This window comes from Oncorhynchus clarkii, chromosome 4 (assembly GCF_045791955.1).
Source record: "Oncorhynchus clarkii lewisi isolate Uvic-CL-2024 chromosome 4, UVic_Ocla_1.0, whole genome shotgun sequence".
Taxonomy (NCBI): Eukaryota; Metazoa; Chordata; class Actinopteri; order Salmoniformes; family Salmonidae; genus Oncorhynchus; species Oncorhynchus clarkii.
The window spans coordinates 61256516-61277718 of record NC_092150.1 but is presented as its reverse complement, the minus strand read 5'-3'; the positions used below and the strand labels follow the sequence as shown (position 1 = coordinate 61277718).

Genomic DNA, 21203 nt, shown 5'->3' with positions numbered 1-21203 from the left:
GATTTTATTTGTCATCTCAGGGATCCTCCTCATCACTAAAGAATCAATATACGTGAAATTATGACATACACTGAAACTGTGTAGGAGATTGCTAAATACTTCATTATAGCAACCCAAATGTTAAATGTGTCGGAGTTGCCCTTTTTAGTAGCCTATCCTGAAAACTGATTAACTATTGACCTGCTCAACTATTTCTCCAGTGTGAAAGGCTTGGTACCTCCAGTAAACAGATAAAAACAAAACCTTATCCCAGAGCTATCACTACATGCTAACAAGAGAATTAATGAAAGGATATAGCATCCTGCATACACTGATACCATCCATCTTGGGGTGTCAGGAAGTCGGACAGGAGTTAGTCTGGGGCTGATTGATGGGCCGAGGCCCCTGAGAGAAGGACCTAGGTTGACCACAGAAGCCAAGGTGTGTCTGTGTGAAGGGGAGAGAGGCCCCAAATCAGCTCCAGGCCCAGGCAACTACTTAGCATTTCAAAGGAAGCCAGGAGTCAGGGGACCCCATGCATCTTGACGCTCCTCCTGATTGATAAGGTGTGAATTTAATGCTCCAAATGGCGGTCCTTTGTAACCGCTACCAAGCTTAATTATGCAAATAACGGTACACACGGAATCACCAGGAGACGCAACTGGATTCAAATCACTCAAGATTGAAGTAATTTGAGGATAGATGGTGGCTAGTCTTGTCACCGCCAGTGTTGGCTAACTTCCTGTAAATAGCTGCATTCTTCCACAGCTTCAGGGTTGTTCTTGTTGTTTTTGTTTGACCTGGCAGGTAGCAGAGTGATATAGGCACAGATGTGCCATTGTATCTATTGCCTTTGAACACAAACATGGTCGACAGCTTACATCGAATCTGAAAATCAATTTGTTTTGTATTTTGGGCGGATTCATCTAAATAGTATGTTGGCTTATACATGTTTACCAAGTTTGGGATATTATTGTTCATTTTGCTGGAAATTGTAGTGCTTGTTTTGTTAGTAGCTGGAGAGACACGTAAGATAGTAAACACCCTCAACTATTTACACACCCCAAATGTATAGTTACTGTGTAATAGAGCATGTGCCTGTTTTGTACAAGGAGAACAAGTCACTGGGAAAAAAAACACTAGGCTTTCATGCTACAGAGCACTTCCAAGCACATTTCTAAGTCCCCCCTCTGCCTGCTCTGGGTGTAAGTGGGAAAAAGTGTGAGCTTATGTAATAAGTTATTGATTTTCCTCTTAAAGGAAGATTGAAGTGCAGAGCCACCAGTCTGCAGAGCTCCCAGAGGAGAGAGCCTCGCTGACAACAGACAAGGCCCTCCCTGACACACAGCTAGGTGCTAAGACCCCGGGCCCAGTCACATATCACTTTCACCCACAGGGACAGTACCACTAAATGGCAAGACGTTGTCTTCTGACATCGTGTTCGCCTGTCCGATAGCATGCCTCCCAAGAGTCAGCGGCTGAGCAATTACAAAAAAAGACATCTGTGCCACAGTTTAGATAGCCAAAGAGAAGTAAAGCCCGCAATCTCAAGAGGTATGGAACTGGGGATCGATGGAGGTGTCTGAACCTGTTAGTGCAAGTGGAGATGAGGACTGCTGAGGCACGCGGAAGGGGCTATTGTTGTGCGGAGAGAGAGGGAGCCGGAGAGGTGACTCTTTTGATGACCAAGGGTCATCTGCTGCGATCATCCATCTTCCATCTTGGCAGTGTCCTGTCATCCAGGGCGCTCACGTTACTAAGCGCAAGAGGCAGGCCTCCATTGTCCAGCCCGTCCTTGTTTGTAGCCATGTGTAAAGGAAGTTAATATTCCGTGACCTTATGCATAGCCAATGAGAGACCCCAGTGTCACATTGGAAATGACACAATCTGACAGGTCTCCATTTTAGGGTCAACAATGTCTACCCACATATCTCTCCTCGTTGTCTTTGTTTGCTTTAAAACAGAGAATGTTTACCAGGATTCTGTCTATTCATGAAATTCAACTTGGGTCTCTAATTTGGCCTGACAGCTCTTATTTAGTGACACATCTATAGATGATTAATGTGTGTCAGTTAGTTACTCTCCATTTTGAACTAGCATGACTCACAGAGTGCTTACCAGAGGGATAATATATTTGATTTTGCCCCATTTGATCAACAGTTATTCAGCGAAGGGGGTTAAATAAATGTAATCTGTTAGTGTCTTCTGGACACGTTGGTGTGTCCCGACACGTTTGAAGTGGTTTATGTTTTACTATCTGATTTATATTCATATGTACATGAGTTAGTTCCAGCAGCTTATCAAGCGAGGTGAAATAAAAACCTTTTTACCAATGACCAGGCAGCAAGCGAGCAACAACGTGTTGTCTGCGGGGAGACTTATGCCGGATACTTTCAGGTGTGGATTTTATACCCTCATTATATCCACTTTTATCTATACATATAATATCTGCAAGAATGACAAACAGTAGGAGCAAACATGAAAGATAATAGAGTTTTCTTTTCGTTTGATATTGCCCTAACCCAATATGCATTAATGTTAGATTAAGGCCTATAATCATGTGAATCGATGCATATCGGCTATTCTAGTTTTGCATATGACTTTGATAGAAATATTTACCAAATCAAAATGAATGGAAAAGAGTGAGCCCGGTAAAACCTTTTTGTTAGGAGAACGAGGCATTTGCATTTCATTTGACATGTGGACGTTCCTGCAGAATGTCAGGCCTGGCAGCATTGTGCAGCTAGGAGACTAACTTTGATTTTGTATTATTTTGTTTCTCATTCGGAAGTGGTAGTATATATTTAAAAGGGAGAGACATTGGATCCAACATTAAAATGAATGCCTTGTTAACTGTCCAAATTTACAATTCAAAAGCTCCCCAAATTCACAATTTAAACCATTTTGTGCTCTTTACATTTCTCTGAGGAAGGAACTATGCTACGTTATACTAATGAGAAGCAGAAGAAACTGCCCTTTTCTCATAACTAGGGGTTACAAAGAGCAGGAGCACTGAACAGAGGAATACAAGCTACTTTGTGAGGCAGACAATGAGTGTGTTTCTGTGCTAGGTTATTACCAAATAAAACATTTCAGCAAGTTGTAAAAAATGATAAAACAGATCATGTTCTTTTGACTCAAGCTGTCTGTTTTTCCGTACTCCAAATAATTTTATCTGCTCACGTAAGCAAAGCATCTCAGTGATACTGCTTGTTCAGATGCAAAAAAAGCAAGTTTGTTCTAATTATCATGATAATAATAATCCATAATCCATTAGCGTTTGTTTTAACTGGAGCAGCCACGGACAGGAACTGGGTATATATTTGGTGTGATTGGTTGTCAGGACAGGAACTGGGTATATATTTGGTGTGATTGATTGTCTGGACAGGAACTGGGTATATATTTGGTGTGGTTGGTTGTCAGGACAGGAACTGGATATATATTTGGTGTGATTGGTTATCAGGACAGGAACTGGGTATATATTTGGTGTGGTTGGTTGTCAGGACAGGAACTGGGTATATATTTGGTGTGGTTGGTTGTCAAGACAGGAACTGGGTATATATTTGGTGTGGTTGGTTGTCAGGACAGGAACTGGGTATATATTTGGTGTGGTTGGTTGTCAGGACAGGAACTGGATATATATTTGGTGTGGTTGGTTGTCAGGACAGGAACTGGGTATATATTTGGTGTGGTTGGTTGTCAGGACAGGAACTGGGTATATATTTGGTGTGGTTGGTTGTCAGGACAGGAACTGGTTTTAGATTTGGTGTGGTTGGTAGTCAGGACAGGAACTGGGTTTAGATTTGGTGTGGTTGGTAGTCAGGAAAGGAACTGGGTATATATTTGGTGTGGTTGGTTGTCAGGACAGGAACTGGGTATATATTTGGTGTGGTTGGTTATCAGGACAGGAACTGGTTTTAGATTTGGTGTGGTTGGTAGTCAGGACAGGAACTGGGTTTAGATTGGGTGTGGTTGGTTGTCAAATCTTGATCGATGGTTCTCTTGGCCTCCTGAGGGGCTCTGGCTGTCTCTGGAGCAGCGTGCACGGCAGCACGGCCATCTGAGGGCAAATGGACACCTTTGTGTCACTGGAGGCCAAGGGGGCTGGACCATGGTGGGGAAACTAGCGGCTGGTTTGACATTGTCCCTGTGTTTCAGTCCTTTCTGTCACAGTAGTGGGACCATGGGGATTGGAGTGGGGTGGAAGGGAGTGGGGAGAGTGGGGGGCATTGGCACAATCTGGATATAATGCTTAGTTGCTGACTGGGGACATTTTGAGTGCTGATTCGTTGTGGCTGTAGGGGGCTTTGGGTCTGGGTAAACCTTTGGCCCACTGCTTTTATCTCCAGGGCAGCACAGTCTCTTCTCCTTTCCTTAGAAGTCTTTCAGCAGAGGTCCTCTCAGAGCTGACCACATCCTCCATTAAAATGTAGCTGCCCGGCCTAGCTGCCCTTAAGACTTTTCTCTCCCGTCGCCATGCGAGTTAAATGAACTAAATAAAAGACGATTAGGCAGGGACATTTTCCATGTCACTGGAAATTCATTTGGAAAGCCTTTACCCTGCATGATGAATTAAAGAAGTGAAGACCTCTCTCTTTCTCTGGAAGAGGCTATAGTTTTGTACGGACGCAATGTTCAGTTTCTGCTCAGGCGGGACCAGAGCTATAAATTCTGTAATATAATTGATTTAATGTGATAACATCCTTCATTTTCCATCTGCAGATCCATGCAGTAAATCAATATGAAAGCTGAGGGAGGAAACAGGTGCTGGAGTTTATTGTTGCTTATTTCTATTTCTGACAACATGCAGCAGCACAGGCTGTAATGCATTAGGAGCAGATGTCTTTTGAAAAGTTTGGAAACTAGTTATGAACTGGTTATAAGTCAATTATGTTGTGTTTTCTTCACTCCTATCATGTGACTTTTGTAACTGTTGCGACATTTACCAAAACTACGGTACATATTGATTATTGAATCAGATGTACTGGCATGATAATCACCACACCCGATACAATATGTTCTCTTCTAAGACTTAATTCTTAACATAGATGTCTTGGCTTTAGGTTTAACACATGAACAATTACAAGTGAGGCTAAAGATACTTCCTTTGGTAGTGCGGACGACGAAGTGGAGCCAACACAAATGGGACTGTCAGAAATATAATGTATTCAGTAGTAATTAGATTGCCCTGCTATTTTACTTAAAGGTCCAATGCAGTGGTTTTTATCTCAATATCAAATCATTTCTGGGTAACAATTAAGCACCTTGCAGTGATTGTTTTCAATTAAAAGCATCAAAAAGAAACAAAAATAGCTTCTTAGTAATTTCTCGAGCAAGAATTTTGCTAGGACTGTCGGGGAGTGGTCTGAGTGGGGAGGGGAAAACAGAAAATTAGCTGTTATTGGCAGAGAGGTAGAACTCTCTTACTTATTGGTCTATTAACTAATGTACTGTGTGGTGATGTCACCATGGAATGCCAAAACTCCCTCCCACCAAAACAGGTGGAAATTTCAGGCGCTCTTTTCAAACAGCTCTTACATTAATCTTACATAAGAAAAATCACAATTTCACAGTATTGTTCCATAGTGTGGAAATATACAGTATATAAAACCCATGATATTTTTTTGTTGTTGCTCTGGGCCTAAATCAGCAGCCTAAATCATTTAAATCAGTTCTATTTTGCTGTGAAATTGAAACCATATTTCCCTGTTAGATTTCATTCCCAATGATGCGTATATTTCTAATTCTACAACCCAAATACTTTAAGACTTAAATTATATGGAATTGTTGGTTAGCCAGAACAGAGTAGATTTAAAAAATAAAAAAATTGGTAGGCTAGTTTTGATCTTAGCTCGGTACATCTAACCAGACACTTCCTCAGGGAGTGCGCCCTCTAACACAGTGTAAGGGAATGCTAATCTTCTCTTTGTTTCTCATGGTAAAGCTACTTATCTCCCCCTAAGCACAGTTAGCACCGATGAATGGAGCAGTTGTCTGGATGTGCCAAGCCAGCCAATCCAGCTGTGCGTGGTGGGCCTATGTGGGAAGAATTATCGACAATATGATAGTTTTTAGGAGTTTTAACCATTTAATCTGGTTCTTTCTAGCTAAGACTCCTAATCTGATCATTTTGTAGTTTTTCACTCCCTGTAGCCTTGTTCCCCCCCCATCTAAAGCCCACAGGAGGTGTAGGTGTTTGAAAGTAGCTTGTTTGGAAGGGTTTAGACATTCAAACTAAAATTTGCGTCCCCTGCGAAGAGGGTTCCTGCAGGGTCTCAGTTATGTCTCCCTCCACTTCTGTGTGTGTTGTGCCACTGTTTCCAGGAGCTGGTTAGGCGCCTCGCCTTTTAAAGGTGAAAGGTGAACATGTCTCAGGGAAAAAGCCCAGTTCTTCAGCGTACTTTCTCTTTCTTTTCTTTCTTTATATATTTAAAAAAAAGGGAGATTTAATAGAAAGTGCAGAAGGCTACCTGAATATTGTTTTCCTCTTCCACAGAGGTGGAAAAGTGTAAAAACACCTGTTGCTAGGCGGACGCAGTAAAACAACATTTCATTAGCATATAAAAAGAGAGTGTAGTGTACATAACATGTCAGTAAACAGAGCTTGATGGATGTCCCAACACATACTATTTACTCAGGCAAGCACACAAGTTACATCTAAGCCACACAGTATACACCCTGTAGCCAATGTTAAGTAATGCATAAGAAATCAGCTTCTCCAGAGTTATTGGCATCCCTCTCCAGCTACGACACAGTGTCACGGTCATAATTGTATATTATAAACTAGGCGGTTCGAGTCCTGAATGCTGATTGACTGACAGCCATGGTATGGCAGACCGCATACTACGGGTGACAAAACATTTATCTTTACTGCTCTAATTAGGTTGGTAACCAGTTTATAATAGCAACAACCTCGGGGTTGCATCGCCGCCTAAGAACAGCCCGTAGCCATGGTATATTGGCCATATTCAACACCCCCACGTGCCTTATTGCTTAATTATGCTTTAGAAATAAAACCCAAACATGGATCTAAAGCAATGATTCTGGAATAGCATGTCATGGCTCTGTGAACAGTTAGAAGCAGGGTGTTTTTTAATTTAATTTAATTTACTGGCAAAGAATGTCCCTGGTAATATTAACATTGAGTTAGCAGTATAATGGAGTTGATGAAACAATGTCTAGCAGAGAGAATAGGAGGTAGATGTGTTTATGATGTCTAGCCAGACAACTGAGCACCAAGGTCAGAACAAAGCAAAACAAGGAAGGAGAGAAAGATACCCGGAGGAAATGGATTATTAAAAAGCAGCGCAGACTAGAATCCCATCCTTCGTGGGGCCTGTGTTTATAGTTGATATTTATAAGGACGTTTCCCTATCGTAGCAGTGGCGGTGGCGACGGAGACTGTTTAAGGAAAGTCAATGGCGTTTTTGAAATAAGAAAATAAACTGTTTCCTTTATCGCGTTTGACCCGCTCCACCTGGCATTCATCAGCGAGCAGAGCCTGGCCTGCCTGTTGGTCCTGTCGGCTGCAGTTCTCTCCCTCGGCCTCCTTTATCACTCTAATGGGGTGCTATCCTCTCCACGCTGCTCTCTCTCTCTCTCGCCGGGTCTCTGTAGCCTTCGCTCCTCTCCTCTCTTGCCGGCCGGCCGACTCTTGCATTCTTTCCACATCCATCCTGAAAGACACGCAGGCGGATTTAACACATAATCAAGCTAGATGGGACACGCAATGCGGATTTAACACATAATCAAGCTAGATGGGACACGCAATGCGGATTTAACACATAATCAAGCTAGATGGGAGGGTGGCCAGGGGGAGGCCCGGCTCTGACAGGGATCATCACGGCATGCCATGGAGACAGACTGGCACACACTAGTCCATCTCATCGCACTGTTGGCCAGGAGAGCTGGAGCAGAGCACTGAGCTCAACACTCACCACCACCACCATTCCCCCCACTCTCGACCGAGGCAGGATTACTGGTACTACTTCTCGGGGCTACGCCTGTCCTTCTGAAGGCTTACCATACATAGTACAATGAGAACGATGTGGTGAAACTCTATATTACTTCTAGCTTGTTAAGACCCTGAAGTCCCCTCTGTCCTCAATAGTTGATAAGGAGAACCTGATTAGTTCTGAGGGTTAATTGGGAAGTGGAAGAGGGGTTGTTTACATATTTCACCGACTCTCTAAAACAAAGGTAAAAACCTTTGCTTTTCCGTAATGGTAGCACTAGCTAGAAGTCGAAATGAAATGCAAACTGTCAATCTAAGTGGAAGATTAAACGCAGGAAATATAGTTCAAGTGCCATTGCGCCGGGACATTAGGAATAATTATCGTCTGGTAAGGCCACGGGAAGCGATATGTCAGCCTGTCACAAAATGTCAACGCAGGAATCTCATCCGTCCTCTTCCCTTCTTTCCGCCTCCGTGTCCTTTATCCAGATTGTCATTTAATCGCCAAACAGTGAGAGCCGCTGTCTGGATGCAATTCAAAAATGTTAAGAAGCCAGACTCGGAGGGAAAATAAATATTGAGAATTTCGTCTCTTTAGTGTGTGTCTGTTCCAGATAACGGCTTCTTGTTTTATCCTCTCGTTGTCTCACACAATGCGGAGAGTGATTTAAACGTCCTCAGAAGAGATAGAGTGAGTCGGGGCAAAGTCATTCCTAACTGAGGCCTTTTCTGTTCTATCAGTGCGGTGCATAAAAACGCTGACTGCACACTGTTTTTCCCCCCGTCGCTGAATGAGAGCGTTTGACCACTGGAAGGAAAATTACAGATGCTGGCTCTGTTACTCCTCGCTAAGGAGCGGGGTGGAATGTCAGATTTTGTGTTTTCTTCCTCCCTCCCTCGCTCTCTCTGCTCCAACCTCAGCCCTGTTCTCTAAGGACCGGCTATATTTGCAGTGTAGTGTAAATGAGGCTGGTTGTTTTCGGTGTTTTTCCTCCCCCTTCGCCTGTGTCAACAAGCACAGCCTATTAGCCCCCCGCCCCCTCACATGCGCGTAATTATACGTTTGTCTGTTGGATGTGATCAATCTAGGGTGTGCTAGGGATTATCGTGAGTCGGGAGACGCGTACAGTCTTCTAAAGTGTTTCACTGTCAGTGTAACACTTTGTTAGCGAAGTTCTCAAGTACTGTACGAGAGGCGCCCCAGGTTTGCCCTGATATTACAGACAAGCACTAGAGAGTGAACCCAGGGTAATTATACAGCAGAGTTTTTTTTCCTTCTCCCCCTCTGAAGAAATATGTGGCTGCAAAGGAAAGAGGAGGGGAAAATCACTCACTATCACCCGCTTTCATCTACTGCTTCAACATCTCTGTTACAGAGTGTGTTTTCAGCTGATGATTCCAGGACCAGGAACTGGCCAAGAGCGTCTGCGCTGCTTAGACAGGAATGCAGGCTCTGGGATGGCTGTGTTTGCCCTTGTCACTCAGTGCACTGTGAGAGAGCACGGGAGAGGGAGAGCCAAGGCGAGCCCAGAAAAATGGTTACCCATGTCACACAGCTGTTTGATTTGATGCCCTACTTTGCCGCCTCGTTGCTTCTGTAAACAGCCGGTCAGACACATTGATAAACACAGGGGCCATCATGGAAGAAAAAACAGAAAAGAAACGATAAATAAACCATATTTTTGCATGGGAACTTTAACTTGGAGTACTGTTTACTTTTGAAAGCCCTGTTGTTCCTAGTGGCTGAGATAGCACTAATCTGGAGCCTGGATGCCTGAGAGCCAGGCAGGCAGAGATGGCAGTCGCAATGGGAGCGAGCTGGGCCTCCCCTCAACACTGCTGGCCACCCAGCGGAGCACCACTACCCAAACCCAAAGGCAAACAGAGTGTTTAAACAGCCATGCGTGGTGGGAGAGGAGAGAGCAGCCTTTCAAACAGCACCGCTGACCATTCTTGAGCGTTCTGCAAAATGGATTGCTCTGTGTTATCACAGGCACAAGCTAACCTATGTGAATATTTACGTAGTCTTATCAGAGGATTGTGTGGTGCGTTAGGTGTGGGTATACGTGTAGGTACATTGTTTGCACTTAACGTCTAACGTTATGGTGGATTGGTACATGAGAATTTGTGTGATTAATATGTTTCGGTAGGCAGCACACTGCTCCCATCACAAGGCACTTCTCTCGCAGCTTTAAAACCCTGTTTTCAATTACTGCCGTTCTCAGGTGAGGAAGTATTCGAGATAAAATCGTCTATTCTTCCCCTCTTCCGAAAAAGGTCTTGTTTCACGAGGCTGGTGCGGTGAGATAAATAGAGAGTGACAGGGCTTTCATGTTGCTGAAATGGGGATACCCCGTCCTTCGGTCTCCTCCTTGCGCTGTGGAGGTGTTAGAATGAGGGGAAACCAGGTTCCTTTATCCTTTCTATTTTAGATCTGTCACAGAAGTACGGCCAAATATCCTGAATCTCCGAAAAAAAAGGGTGTAACAGAGATGTGAAACGGGGGGACCTCGGTATATAAAAAAAACGTTGCCCATTTTCCCAGCGGCTCATGTAAAATAAATGTTTTGTATAATTTGATAGTTTGTATGCAGAGCTATTTACAGGCATGTACAATCCTTTGCAGATTGGAACAGAAATCATGTGGCCTAGATTGAGTTTTTTTTTTTTTCCCCACAAGGCTTAGCGTTGGATTTTCCACAAACAGCGGGTCACTGTGGCTTGCTTGTCTTGAAGTGTTGAGACTGAAAAAGCCAAACCCAAAATAGACATTTCCCTATTCACTCATGCTTAAAAGTGAATTTGGAACATGCATGTGATTCACAAAGCCCTCTGTATGAATCGTTTCATTTGTTATACAGGAATTGTTCTGTTTTTTTGTTGTTGTTGCATTATTGCTGGATCTTGTCAGTTACTGTCTCTGTTTCCCCCCCCCCCCCCCTCCAGATTTAGTGTTTGGTTTGTGGCATAAAACAATGATCCCTAATAACTCACAAGTGGCTGAGTTAACTCATCGCTAAGGGCCCGTTGTTTGGTCGATCGTGTCGCGTGACCTGGAATTTAAACTTTACTTTCATCAAGCTTCTTCTTCTCTGTTTTTTTCATGTCAGATGGTCCAGCGCCATCCTCAGACAAACGCTTTTTTTGTTTTGTTTGGCGTAATTCTCATTTCTGGAAAAGGCTTAAAAGTTTCAAATCCAGGTCATGTGACATGACCAACCCCAAAAAACAGGGCTCTACCCATCACACAAACAGCCATGTGACCAGTAGGGAAGAATTCATACACTGTCTCTTATCCCCGGCATACGAGCATATTCACGAAGCCGAAACGCTCCAATAATCCATTAAGGGTTTCTACAACCTTGTCTGTTTTCTCTATTCACACCTCACTTAGCACTGCATGCCTGACTAGGACAACACTCCCGCTCAGACTGGGCTTTGATAAACTAAACACGTATTTATTTACTGACCAGGGATAAAAAAAACAGAACATAAATAGCCCTATTTTCGCCTCTCAGGTTAATAAGCAGTCGTTTTTTTCTCCCTCATTCAGTGCAGGCTTTGACATGGTGATATTTGTGATGCGTTTTTTTTAAGTGGGGTTTTGTCAAGCAGGTTGATGAAGCCAGAGGGGCAGGTTGATCCGAACACCAGCTGTTCTGTGATGTGAACAAAAGTGTAATTCTCTGTTCTATCATGCCCTTTCTCTTTTCTGGGAATTCAAGTGTGAACTAACCCCCCCCCCCCCCCCCCCCCCCCTCTGATTATAGCATGTGGCCGTGGGTTCTACAAGTCCTCGTCCCAGGACCTGCAGTGTTCGCGCTGCCCAGCACACAGCTACAATGATCGGGAGGGCTCGTGGCGCTGCGACTGTGAGGACGGCTACTACCGGGGACTCTCGGACCCACCCTCTGTGGCCTGCACAAGTAAGTACGGGAGCGTTGCTAGGTAAATACAGGAATGACCTGTCTTAGATTCTGCATTTATGCTCTCAAGAACACATGCTTGCACGTGCACATGCAAGTCTCCCTTCCAGACCCCCACTGGCCACACTGAGAATGTTCAATCTGGAGGATTGTGAAAAGCCCAGATCTGTTCACCATCTAATCTACTCCAGAGACCATACCAGTCCCCTGCCTCTGCTTCCCAATATGTCTTTATAATTATGTTCATGGGCCTGAGTGTGTTTTTCCCCCTCTTACCCCCCCCCCCAGCTGGTAGTTAATGATCAGAGGAGCAATTTGCCATTTCCCGTCTAAAAGATTGCAATTACAGTCAACAGCAGCACCCTGTGTCTCCATTTGTTCTGGTCAGTGTTGCAATTATGTGACAGGCATTGATGACCTGTTTACACAGGCCAGGGGATTCATTTTAGAGGGTGGGGCTCATTTGCTCCAAAATCCACATCTGTTGCTCCCAAACAGGTAGATTCATGGGGGGCTTTTACAAGGCTACACCACCACCTCAAACCAATGACTGACTCCACAGAGATGGAGGGAGGGAGGACACACAATTTAAAGGAACAGTAGAGCGGTCAGGGTGGTACAAGGACTGGGCTAATAAGGAGAGGTGGAAAAGTGGACTTCCTCTGTAAGTCTGATTTATCCCAGCGTCTCTCTCTCTCTCTCTGTCCATATTTGTTCTGGCCAGTCTAAACTCAGTCCTTGACTTGAAACAAAGACAGGACCGACTCTACTTACTTCCCCCTTCCCCCTTCCTAACCCCTAGCTACTCCAATCAGAACCCGGTAGTAAACAAAAAGCCCACATTTCCACGGTAACCACTCAGATGATTTTATGAAGGACTGATACATTTCCTTCCCCACCAAGCCTGTCCTGTGGGTTTACTGTCGGAAGATGAAAACAATAACTTTTACTGCTACGCAATTGACCACGAAGAAGTTTTATATTCTTTTGTTATTTCCCGTTGCCCTCTGTCTGTTCTGCTGTGAAGAATCACTTTGGTGGAAACAGACATGTGAAATGGCAATGGCCAAGTTGTCTTTTTAATAGATTCCACTGTTTATCTACATAAAGACGTGCTCTGGAACTTTGGCGACTACTACATTTTTAAATGTAAAAACTCCCGCTTTGAGCTGGATGTTTCAATGTGTAGTTCATACATGCATAATCTATGAACAGAATTACTGTTTTATCTCAATTAGCCACAAAATCCCTAGTTTTGAATGCGACTCTTTTTGTAGAAGGTGTGCTGCGCCATTCTCCCTACATTTTTCCCAATGTGGGCCAGCCTTTGTGGGGTCTGGTCTGGTCTGGTCTGGGGTAGAATTCAATAGTAATTGAAAGTGAATTTACATTGCTTGAGTAAACAGCTTGATTGACAGATTTTTAAATGGGCGCTTGTAAACCTCCCTTATCTTAGGCTCTGTACAAACAGAGAGACAGATCTCTGCAGCACATGGATTAGGAATGTCTTTATGAGACTAAGATTGGACGAGGAGGAAGATAAAGATGAAACATGGATATATTGGGAGAGGTAATTCACTGCAACAGGCAAAAACGGAAATTAAGACACTAGTTTTGAAAGGCCGTCTGACAATATATTTTCCATTATCATTGTTGCAAATATTGCGTGTTGAGAGAGAAGGAAAAACACATTGTATGATATTGTTTTTCCAATATTTGCTCACTCCATTCTTATGCAAAGCCAGGAGATAATGAGAAATGTATGGGGATGGCACTGCAGGAAGGCTGGGAGCATTTTTCCAGAAGCGGAGCAAAGCCTTGAAGCTGCTGACAGGTTGGGGAGTGGGCATCAATCATGTGACAGCTGTGAGCAGTGCTGGCGCTAGCAGGGTCTGAAAAGGGCAGTTGTGAGCAGCCATCTCCCCCTTCCACCCCTCTCCCCCATCTCGCCCCCGTCGTCCCACTCATATTTGCAACCTCAACAAGTTGACATCTCACAGAGAGGGAGAGAGTGAGAGAGAGAGAGAGAGAGAGAGGGAGAGAGAGAGGGAGGGAGGGAGAGAGAGAGGGAGAGAGAGAGGGAGAAGGAAATAATGAGAAATGGAAAGAGAGAGAGAGAGAGAGAGAGAGAGAGAGAGAGAGAGAGAGAGAAAGAGAAAGAAAGATTCCATCCTGATTGGAGCCTGTAGTTGCTAGGGGACGGATGAGGGCCAGTGGAACGTAGGAGTCCCTTTCCTCCTTTCTTCCTCCTATCACGGCCTCCCTCTCTTCCACATGGCTTCACTCAGCCAGGTTTTAAACCACCCAGGTCAAAGGTCACGACACATGTTTGCAGATGAAGGATGAGTGCTTGGCTGATTTGAATACCGTTCACCCCCAGCCTCCCCTCTTTCCCTCCATCCCTCCAATTAGTGTGTAGCCCCCTAATAGGGCAGTGGAGGGCTGAGACGGCCAAGAGCACCTCTCTCTTTTAGCTCTGCTCTCTCTCACAGCAAATCAGGACATTAGTCTTTTCTCCTAAGCCCTCTGACTAACTCAGGTCTCTCAGCTCTACACAGAGAGACAGGCTCAGCAAGATGACCTAATTATCTAGTAACTATTGCTATTATCCAAAAAGAGTCAGCCATCTTGGTTTATGCCATATCATTCAGTTAAAAAGGTCCATTCGATTTGGTTAACGAGTGAATGTGCTGTCAGAGGTGGTTATTCATCAGCAATATCACAGGTTCACCCAGTGTCTGGAGAATCAGCTGTATTACGCTATAAGAAGGAGGTGACAGGACACATTCACCCACCCACCCACACACGCACACACGCACACACACACGCACACACACACACACACACACACACACACACACACACACACACACACACACACACACACACACACACACACACACACACACACACACACTGCGGCGTTGGAAGGAAGAAGCTTGTGATTGAGACGTCTCAGACTGTGAGGGCTATGGAAGGCTAATCCGTGAAATGAAACTTCACCGGGAGGAGGGGGTGAGAGGAGAAAACGTAAAGAGATAAGACACCGAAAGGAGAGGAGTGAGAGACGGAAAAAGAGAGAGAGAGAGCGAGGGCGGCAAGCCCTTGAGCTACGAGGATCAGCAGACAGACGGCAGAGGCTCAGGATGTCGCCTCTCCTAGCTGCAGGTAAGACGGGGAGGACAGTGTCACCTCACCTTACAGAGGCAGGGAGAGAACTGTGTGGTGGCGGGGGAACAAAGCCAACCCAGGGAACAGGAAGCACTATGTCTAGTCTAGGACAGCGAAGGGAAGCACTCACTGTATTCCATGTCCGCAAAACAAGACCAAAACACAGACCACTCAAATTCATTCTAATTCAATATCCTCCTCCAGCTGTTATCTCTGAAATCACTGCCCTGATCTTTGTCACCTGAGACTCAATGAGAGTGGCTGAGTAAATAAAACAAGCTATTGTCTGTTGGTAACCGTGACCATGGTAATGCAGTACAAACAAACGCCTGAGAGATGAGTGTGTGCCTGCGCGTGTGTTTTTGCGTGCATGTGCGTGTGCGTGTATGTGTGTGACTCTCGCTCTTTGTCCCTGAAGAGGATTAAAGGACTAGTTCACTATTTTACAACTTGATGTTAGCTGGTTCCTCACCCTGGAAGTCGTCTATGGGCCAGGAGAAACTGTAATCCATGGTTCAGTTCTCTTTAAACAGCCACTACTAACTTTAGCCACCACAAGCTAATAAGGAATGGGAGTGATGGTGGCATGTGAGCATGTACATTTTAGTTCTTGTTGCCAGATCACCTTTAAGTAACACATGCCCCCATCGCTTCCATTGATTGTTAGCTTGTGGTGGCTAAGGCTAGCGGACATTTGTAGTGGCTGTTTAAAGAAGACTGAACCCTGGATTACATTACTCCTGGCCCATAGACGACTTCCAGGGTGAGAAACTGTCTAACGTCAAGTTGTAAAATAGTGAACTAGTCCTTTATGAGCCCGGGTCCAGTGTAGGTGACAGTGCTGAAGTCGTGCCTTGGCTCTAGCTAGAGAGTCGTGCCGCCTCTCCTCTTCAGCTGCCACATGTGTCTCTTTCATCTCCAGAGCCCAGAGTATCACTGGCTCCATCTCATCATTTCCCTCTGTAGCCGTGAATATGGATTGCTCTGTTCTGCCTGCCTCATTCTTCTTAATGGGAGGAATTAGGAAAATAACCTAATGTGCAATATTGGGCTCCTGAGTGGCACAAAGGCACTGCATCTCAGTGCTAGAGGTGTCACTACAGACCCTTGTTCGATCCTGGGCTCTACCACAACTGGCGTGATCCGGAGTCCCATAGGGCGGTGCACAATTGGCCCAGCATCATCCGGGTTAGGGGAGGGTTTGGCCGGGGTAGACCGACATTGTAAAATAAGAATTTGTTCTTAACTGACTTGCCTTGTTAAATAAAGGTTAAATAAATAATATAAATAATGACTCAGACAATTATAGTTTTCGCTCTATGCATAAGTATTACCAATTTGTAAAGACTTTTGTCTAAATAAATGTGGTGAGAAGCTCTTTGGATTTGGATGAAAATGGAGTCGTTTAGTATTTCACAGAGAAAATGAAAGATGCTTCTAAAAACGCCCATGAACAAGGAATACAAGTCATAATCTATAGTGCATTAAAAGGGACATAAAACGATCACTTAATTGGAGGCCTACAGTATATAAACATCTGGGTCATAAAAAACAAGGGCTTGAATTTGAGTGAATAAAGCAGCAATTTGTAAATCATTGTTTTTATGAGAAGAGGGTAATTCTTTGCTATTGTTCAGAGGACAATGGTTTATGTTCTAGTGAAGGATGGATAATTTATTGAACACGAGGGTAGTGTGCTTCCAGTGATATTCTATATAGAGGCTATTGTGGGGCGATAACTCAAGATTTAATCTCACTTGTAAATTCCGGGGCTATTTTTCAAAAACATCAACTTTAAGTGTCTTGTCTCTGCGATTCATTGGAAAGGAAACCCTTTGTCTCACACTGGGATAATTGTATATTGGGGAGGACTGAGGGAGAGCTAATAATGCCTCGTATCTGCCTCCCTCTGATCCCCTGTTCAGGATAAATAGTTCTACAATGGAATGACATCTCAATCATTTCAACTGGATATTCCTGCCAATGTTACATTTCTGATATATTCCACGTTTGAACGTTAACGACAATTGGTGACTTGTGAATGCATGGTTATCGAATGAACAGAATGGGTATCCAAAAAGGACCTGTCTTCACCTCGCATGAACCATTCACTCCTTTAAACAGGTACCTGTTCTTTAACAGTGCTAAGCACACTCGAAAGGCAATACCATTCCACAGTTGACATGACAAATGAGCGATACGTAACACGTTCGCATTCATACTTAGCATGTACCCGCATCAAATCAGAGTGGTAGGAATGCAGTCGTTATGCCTTGTAATTGTCCCCATGCGTTGTCTCAGTTTCGCAGCCTACTCCTCATTGACCTTGGCTTTGCTGGTGTTTGACTTCCTCTCTACCTACCTGCACTAGTTTTTCTTTTTAGATTTGAGCTCTATTATAATTGCGTGTCAGTGTGGCCCAAAGGGTCAGAGCTGGCATGTCCCGTGCCAGTCAGTCTGAGAGAACAGAGCAGAACAGTGAACCGCATATCCAGTCAGTACGCACACCCAGTCGGCTGTCACTTTCCCTCCCTGGCCCTCCATTATTTAACTCTCCCTCCTCTTCCTCCTTCCTTCCTTCCCTCCTCTCCCTCTTTGTCTGCCTCCCGCCCTGACAGGACCTCCCTCGGCGCCACAGAACCTGGTCTACAACATCAACCAGACCACGGTCAGCCTGGAGTGGAGCCCGCCGGCCGACACGGGCGGTCGCAACGACGTGACCTACAGGATTATGTGCCGGCGCTGCAGCTGGGAGCCCGAGGAGTGCGTAGCGTGCGGGGGGAACGTGGGATACTCCCCCCAGCAGGCGGGATTAGTGGACACCTACGTGAGCGTGGTGGACCTGCTGGCCCACGCCAACTACACCTTCGAGGTTGAGGCAGTCAACGGGGTATCTGACCTCAGCCGCACCCAGAGGCTGTTCGCCGCAGTCAGCATCGCCACCAGTCAAGCAAGTAAGGAGTCCGATTGGCTCAAGAGAGATCAAATTCTGGGGGTTTGGCTAGATTCCAGAACACGGTCCTACGTCCTAACATCCACCCTTCCCTGTACACTTTAATTAATAACGATTGCTAAATTCCTTGCACTTTCATATTCCGCTGGTGTGGTATAGAATTGCCTTCACGATTAAGTTACAAAGAAACACACGTTTTCATTTGCAGTACTTCATGGTCTCCTAGATGTTCAGGATAAGCGAGACAGATCTGGCCCTTTTAGGATACAGAATAATGTCAAACGTTTGCACTTAGCCTATGCACTATAGAAATGTTTGCATATTTCACATACAAACCAATGGCTATTTTGCGCTGCGGTCTGCCGTTCAACTGAAAACACGCTAAGTACCTTAATCATACCTCATTGGCATTAATGACCATAGGCTGATACACAGCATTTACAGTTGGCATATCACCCAGATTCATTTAATATGTGTGTCAGAGCTACGGTGGAAAACATTAGTAGCATAGCAAGGCTTGCTGCGAGTTGTACCATCGGAAACAGTGCGTGTCGCTAGCTCCCCTGGGAACCTAGCATAATTAAAATGCTGTATTTTCTTGGTGACGCACTCCAACTGAAGGCAGCACTCCACCTTTTCTTAAATTCATTATTTCTATGGATCCACCAAACAAGATTTATCTTTCATGCTCAAGCGTCCATGAAGCGCAGTTGGAGTCGAAAGGGAATACTAACTAGGGTCATTAAAAGAGGGTTGCACAGCCATTGTAGCTTGTAAAGAGTGTTTGGGGAATATCATCATCATAACCATGTTGCTAACCAGTAGCTACGAGAATTCGGGGACTTGTGTGGCGCACACTGAGGCTCTTGTGGTAGATGTTGAGGTTTGACTTTGAACCACCTTTCAGATTACCTGAAATTAGACTTGTTGATGTTGTCTTTTTTAGACTTGACTTCACCCCAACCCAGCCCTATACATGACTGCAGAAGAGCTGCAACTCTTTAGAGTTTTTTTCCTTGAAAGAATTGGGTCAATCCTGAACATGCAGCCATGTCCTGTGATGCTCTCCTAGTAAGATGAATCTGCATACGGTATCTGTTTTATTTCAGACATTTTTTGAGTGCACTCGTTTAGAATACTCTACTGTGCTGTTTGTTTGCGTGTACTAAGAAATATATATCAAATAGACAAAATGGAAGAACAAATTTCGCAACAACCCCCCCCCCCCCCCCCATTCTAAGACTGTCAAAAGGAGAGAGAGGAGAGAGACAGAGAGAGAGAGAGAAAGAGAATGGATAATTGTGGCCAGGCAGCAGCATGAATGTGGGTTAAACTGTAGGGAATGATGTATGTTCCGTGACACGGTTCATGACAGAGACACACGCTGGATGGTTCTAGGGGTTGCCTTGCCAAGGACACTGCAAGGAGGGAGAACTGCAGGGAAAGATGGGGAAAACAATTAACACATGGCTCCCTCAGAGCCTCTTATAATTACACGTGGCATGTTGACAACAGACAATTGCTCTGTTAACCCTGCGGTATATTTAGCCATCAGAAATAGTGGGAAATAGAGGGAAGGATTTGATGAGGAAGAAATTAGGTTTACGTCTTAAAGCTAGCATTAGGCTACTATTTGAAGCAAGAATTACATAGTTTGAGATGCTCACTGCTATTTAGTGTAATTAGATGTTTTGTTACCCTATAGCCTAGATACACTATGACACATTTGAACAATTGGGGATGTAGCAGACTGCTTGGCTTCAGTTTGATGATGTGCCAACACAAATTGTTAGTGAGATCCTCATGTGAGAGAGCGAGCAGAATCAGTGTTGCTGCGCGGGTTGCAGCCCAGACGTTAACCCTGTCCTGCGGTGCTTTTCAGCACTGGCCACTGGGCCTTCATCGTGTCCGGATCCTGTGCCCGGGCCATTAGGGAACGCTCCAGCGCTTTTTAATTGGAACGTCGGCGCTTCCTAAAACAATGGCTCCCTTCCCGAGCAAGCATGTACAAGTCGGGCCACATTGATAATGGATGACTGCAATAATAAACCCTTTTACGCCTCACCATCCAGAATTGATGAACCGTTCCTCGGGATGGAGGTAGCGAGAGAGTGAGCCGTGGTCCTGAGAAAGTCTTGAAGAGAGGAGAGGAGAGGCCATCGAGCAGGTAGTGCCTCTCTCTCCTGTTGAAGGATAATCAACCCGTGAAGAGGAGAGGAGGAGCAGAACAGAGGGAGAGGAGGAGAGAAGTAGAGGAGCAGGGTGACTGCGAAAATGCAGATGGTGATTTATCTGATTAGGAATTCACACCTCCCCTAATTATACCAAAGGACGTGTGAGGAGTAAGGCTGTGAGGCAGTCTGCAGCCGTGGATGAGTCAAGGATCTGCACAAGGTGCTGAGTGCTTATTGTTCCCAGGGAAACCAAATTACCTCCCAGCTCTGTCTACAAGTGTGTTTAAATAACTACTGTTGCATTGCAAGTTCATCATCTTGTTTTGTCTTCGACTCTCCCCCTCGCATCCTCACCACGTCCTCATACACAGGTGAATTCATATGAATTTGTCATCACATCTTGACGAGGTGGAGTTTTTCCGGAAAAAAAAGTTAGGCTAGCTAGACGGAGAGTGCATTTCAATCAGGGGACTATTGTCGCTTGACAACTCTAGAGAGCTGCCCTCGAAGATCCTCCATACTCCGGATGCTTTCATGCCGCTACACTTGTAGAGAAGGACTTTTGTTCTCTCAGAAGCCTGTGAGTGAGAACTGCTGATGGAATAACCATTCATATTTATTCAAGAGAGTGTGTCATCTCATCACATCTCAACACATCACATCTCAACCCGAAAATTCCCTGTGGAGAACCACGGTAGAAATATGATTGGAATTGGTTAAGGGGAATGGCTATAGGAGCACTATGTGTGACGGGACACTCAGCCACAGAACAGTGGATGATGCTGCTAAGGTGTGAGCATAAAGTGGCGTAAACAATGTATTACAGCTGCAATGTGTCGACCGACCAAATTCACATAGAAATGTGAGTTGTAGGTTCATCTCATTGAAGTCTAAGAAGCGGTAGATCTGTTCTATGTGCGCTGTTTCTATGCTTCCCGTTGTCAAGTTTAGTTTATGCGTATTTAACTTTCGGTTTTGTATAGCAGCTTCAAACAGCTGAAAGTGCTATATTTTTGAATATTGAAAAGATATTTCACAGCGGTTTA

General features: G+C 44.7%; 1 protein-coding gene across 4 annotated transcripts in view; it reads left to right on the top strand.

Annotated features, from left to right (window-relative positions):
* Window positions 1–21203, top strand: part of LOC139407041 (ephrin type-A receptor 7) — a 71799-nt gene that overhangs the window by 9463 nt on the left and 41133 nt on the right. For all 4 annotated transcript variants that reach the window (XM_071150345.1, XM_071150343.1, XM_071150341.1 and 1 more), the window contains exons 4-5: window positions 11704–11859; window positions 17649–17984. In XM_071150345.1, coding sequence (XP_071006446.1) covers window positions 11704–11859; window positions 17649–17984 — 492 coding nt within the window. The remainder of the gene's footprint in view (window positions 1–11703; window positions 11860–17648; window positions 17985–21203) is intronic.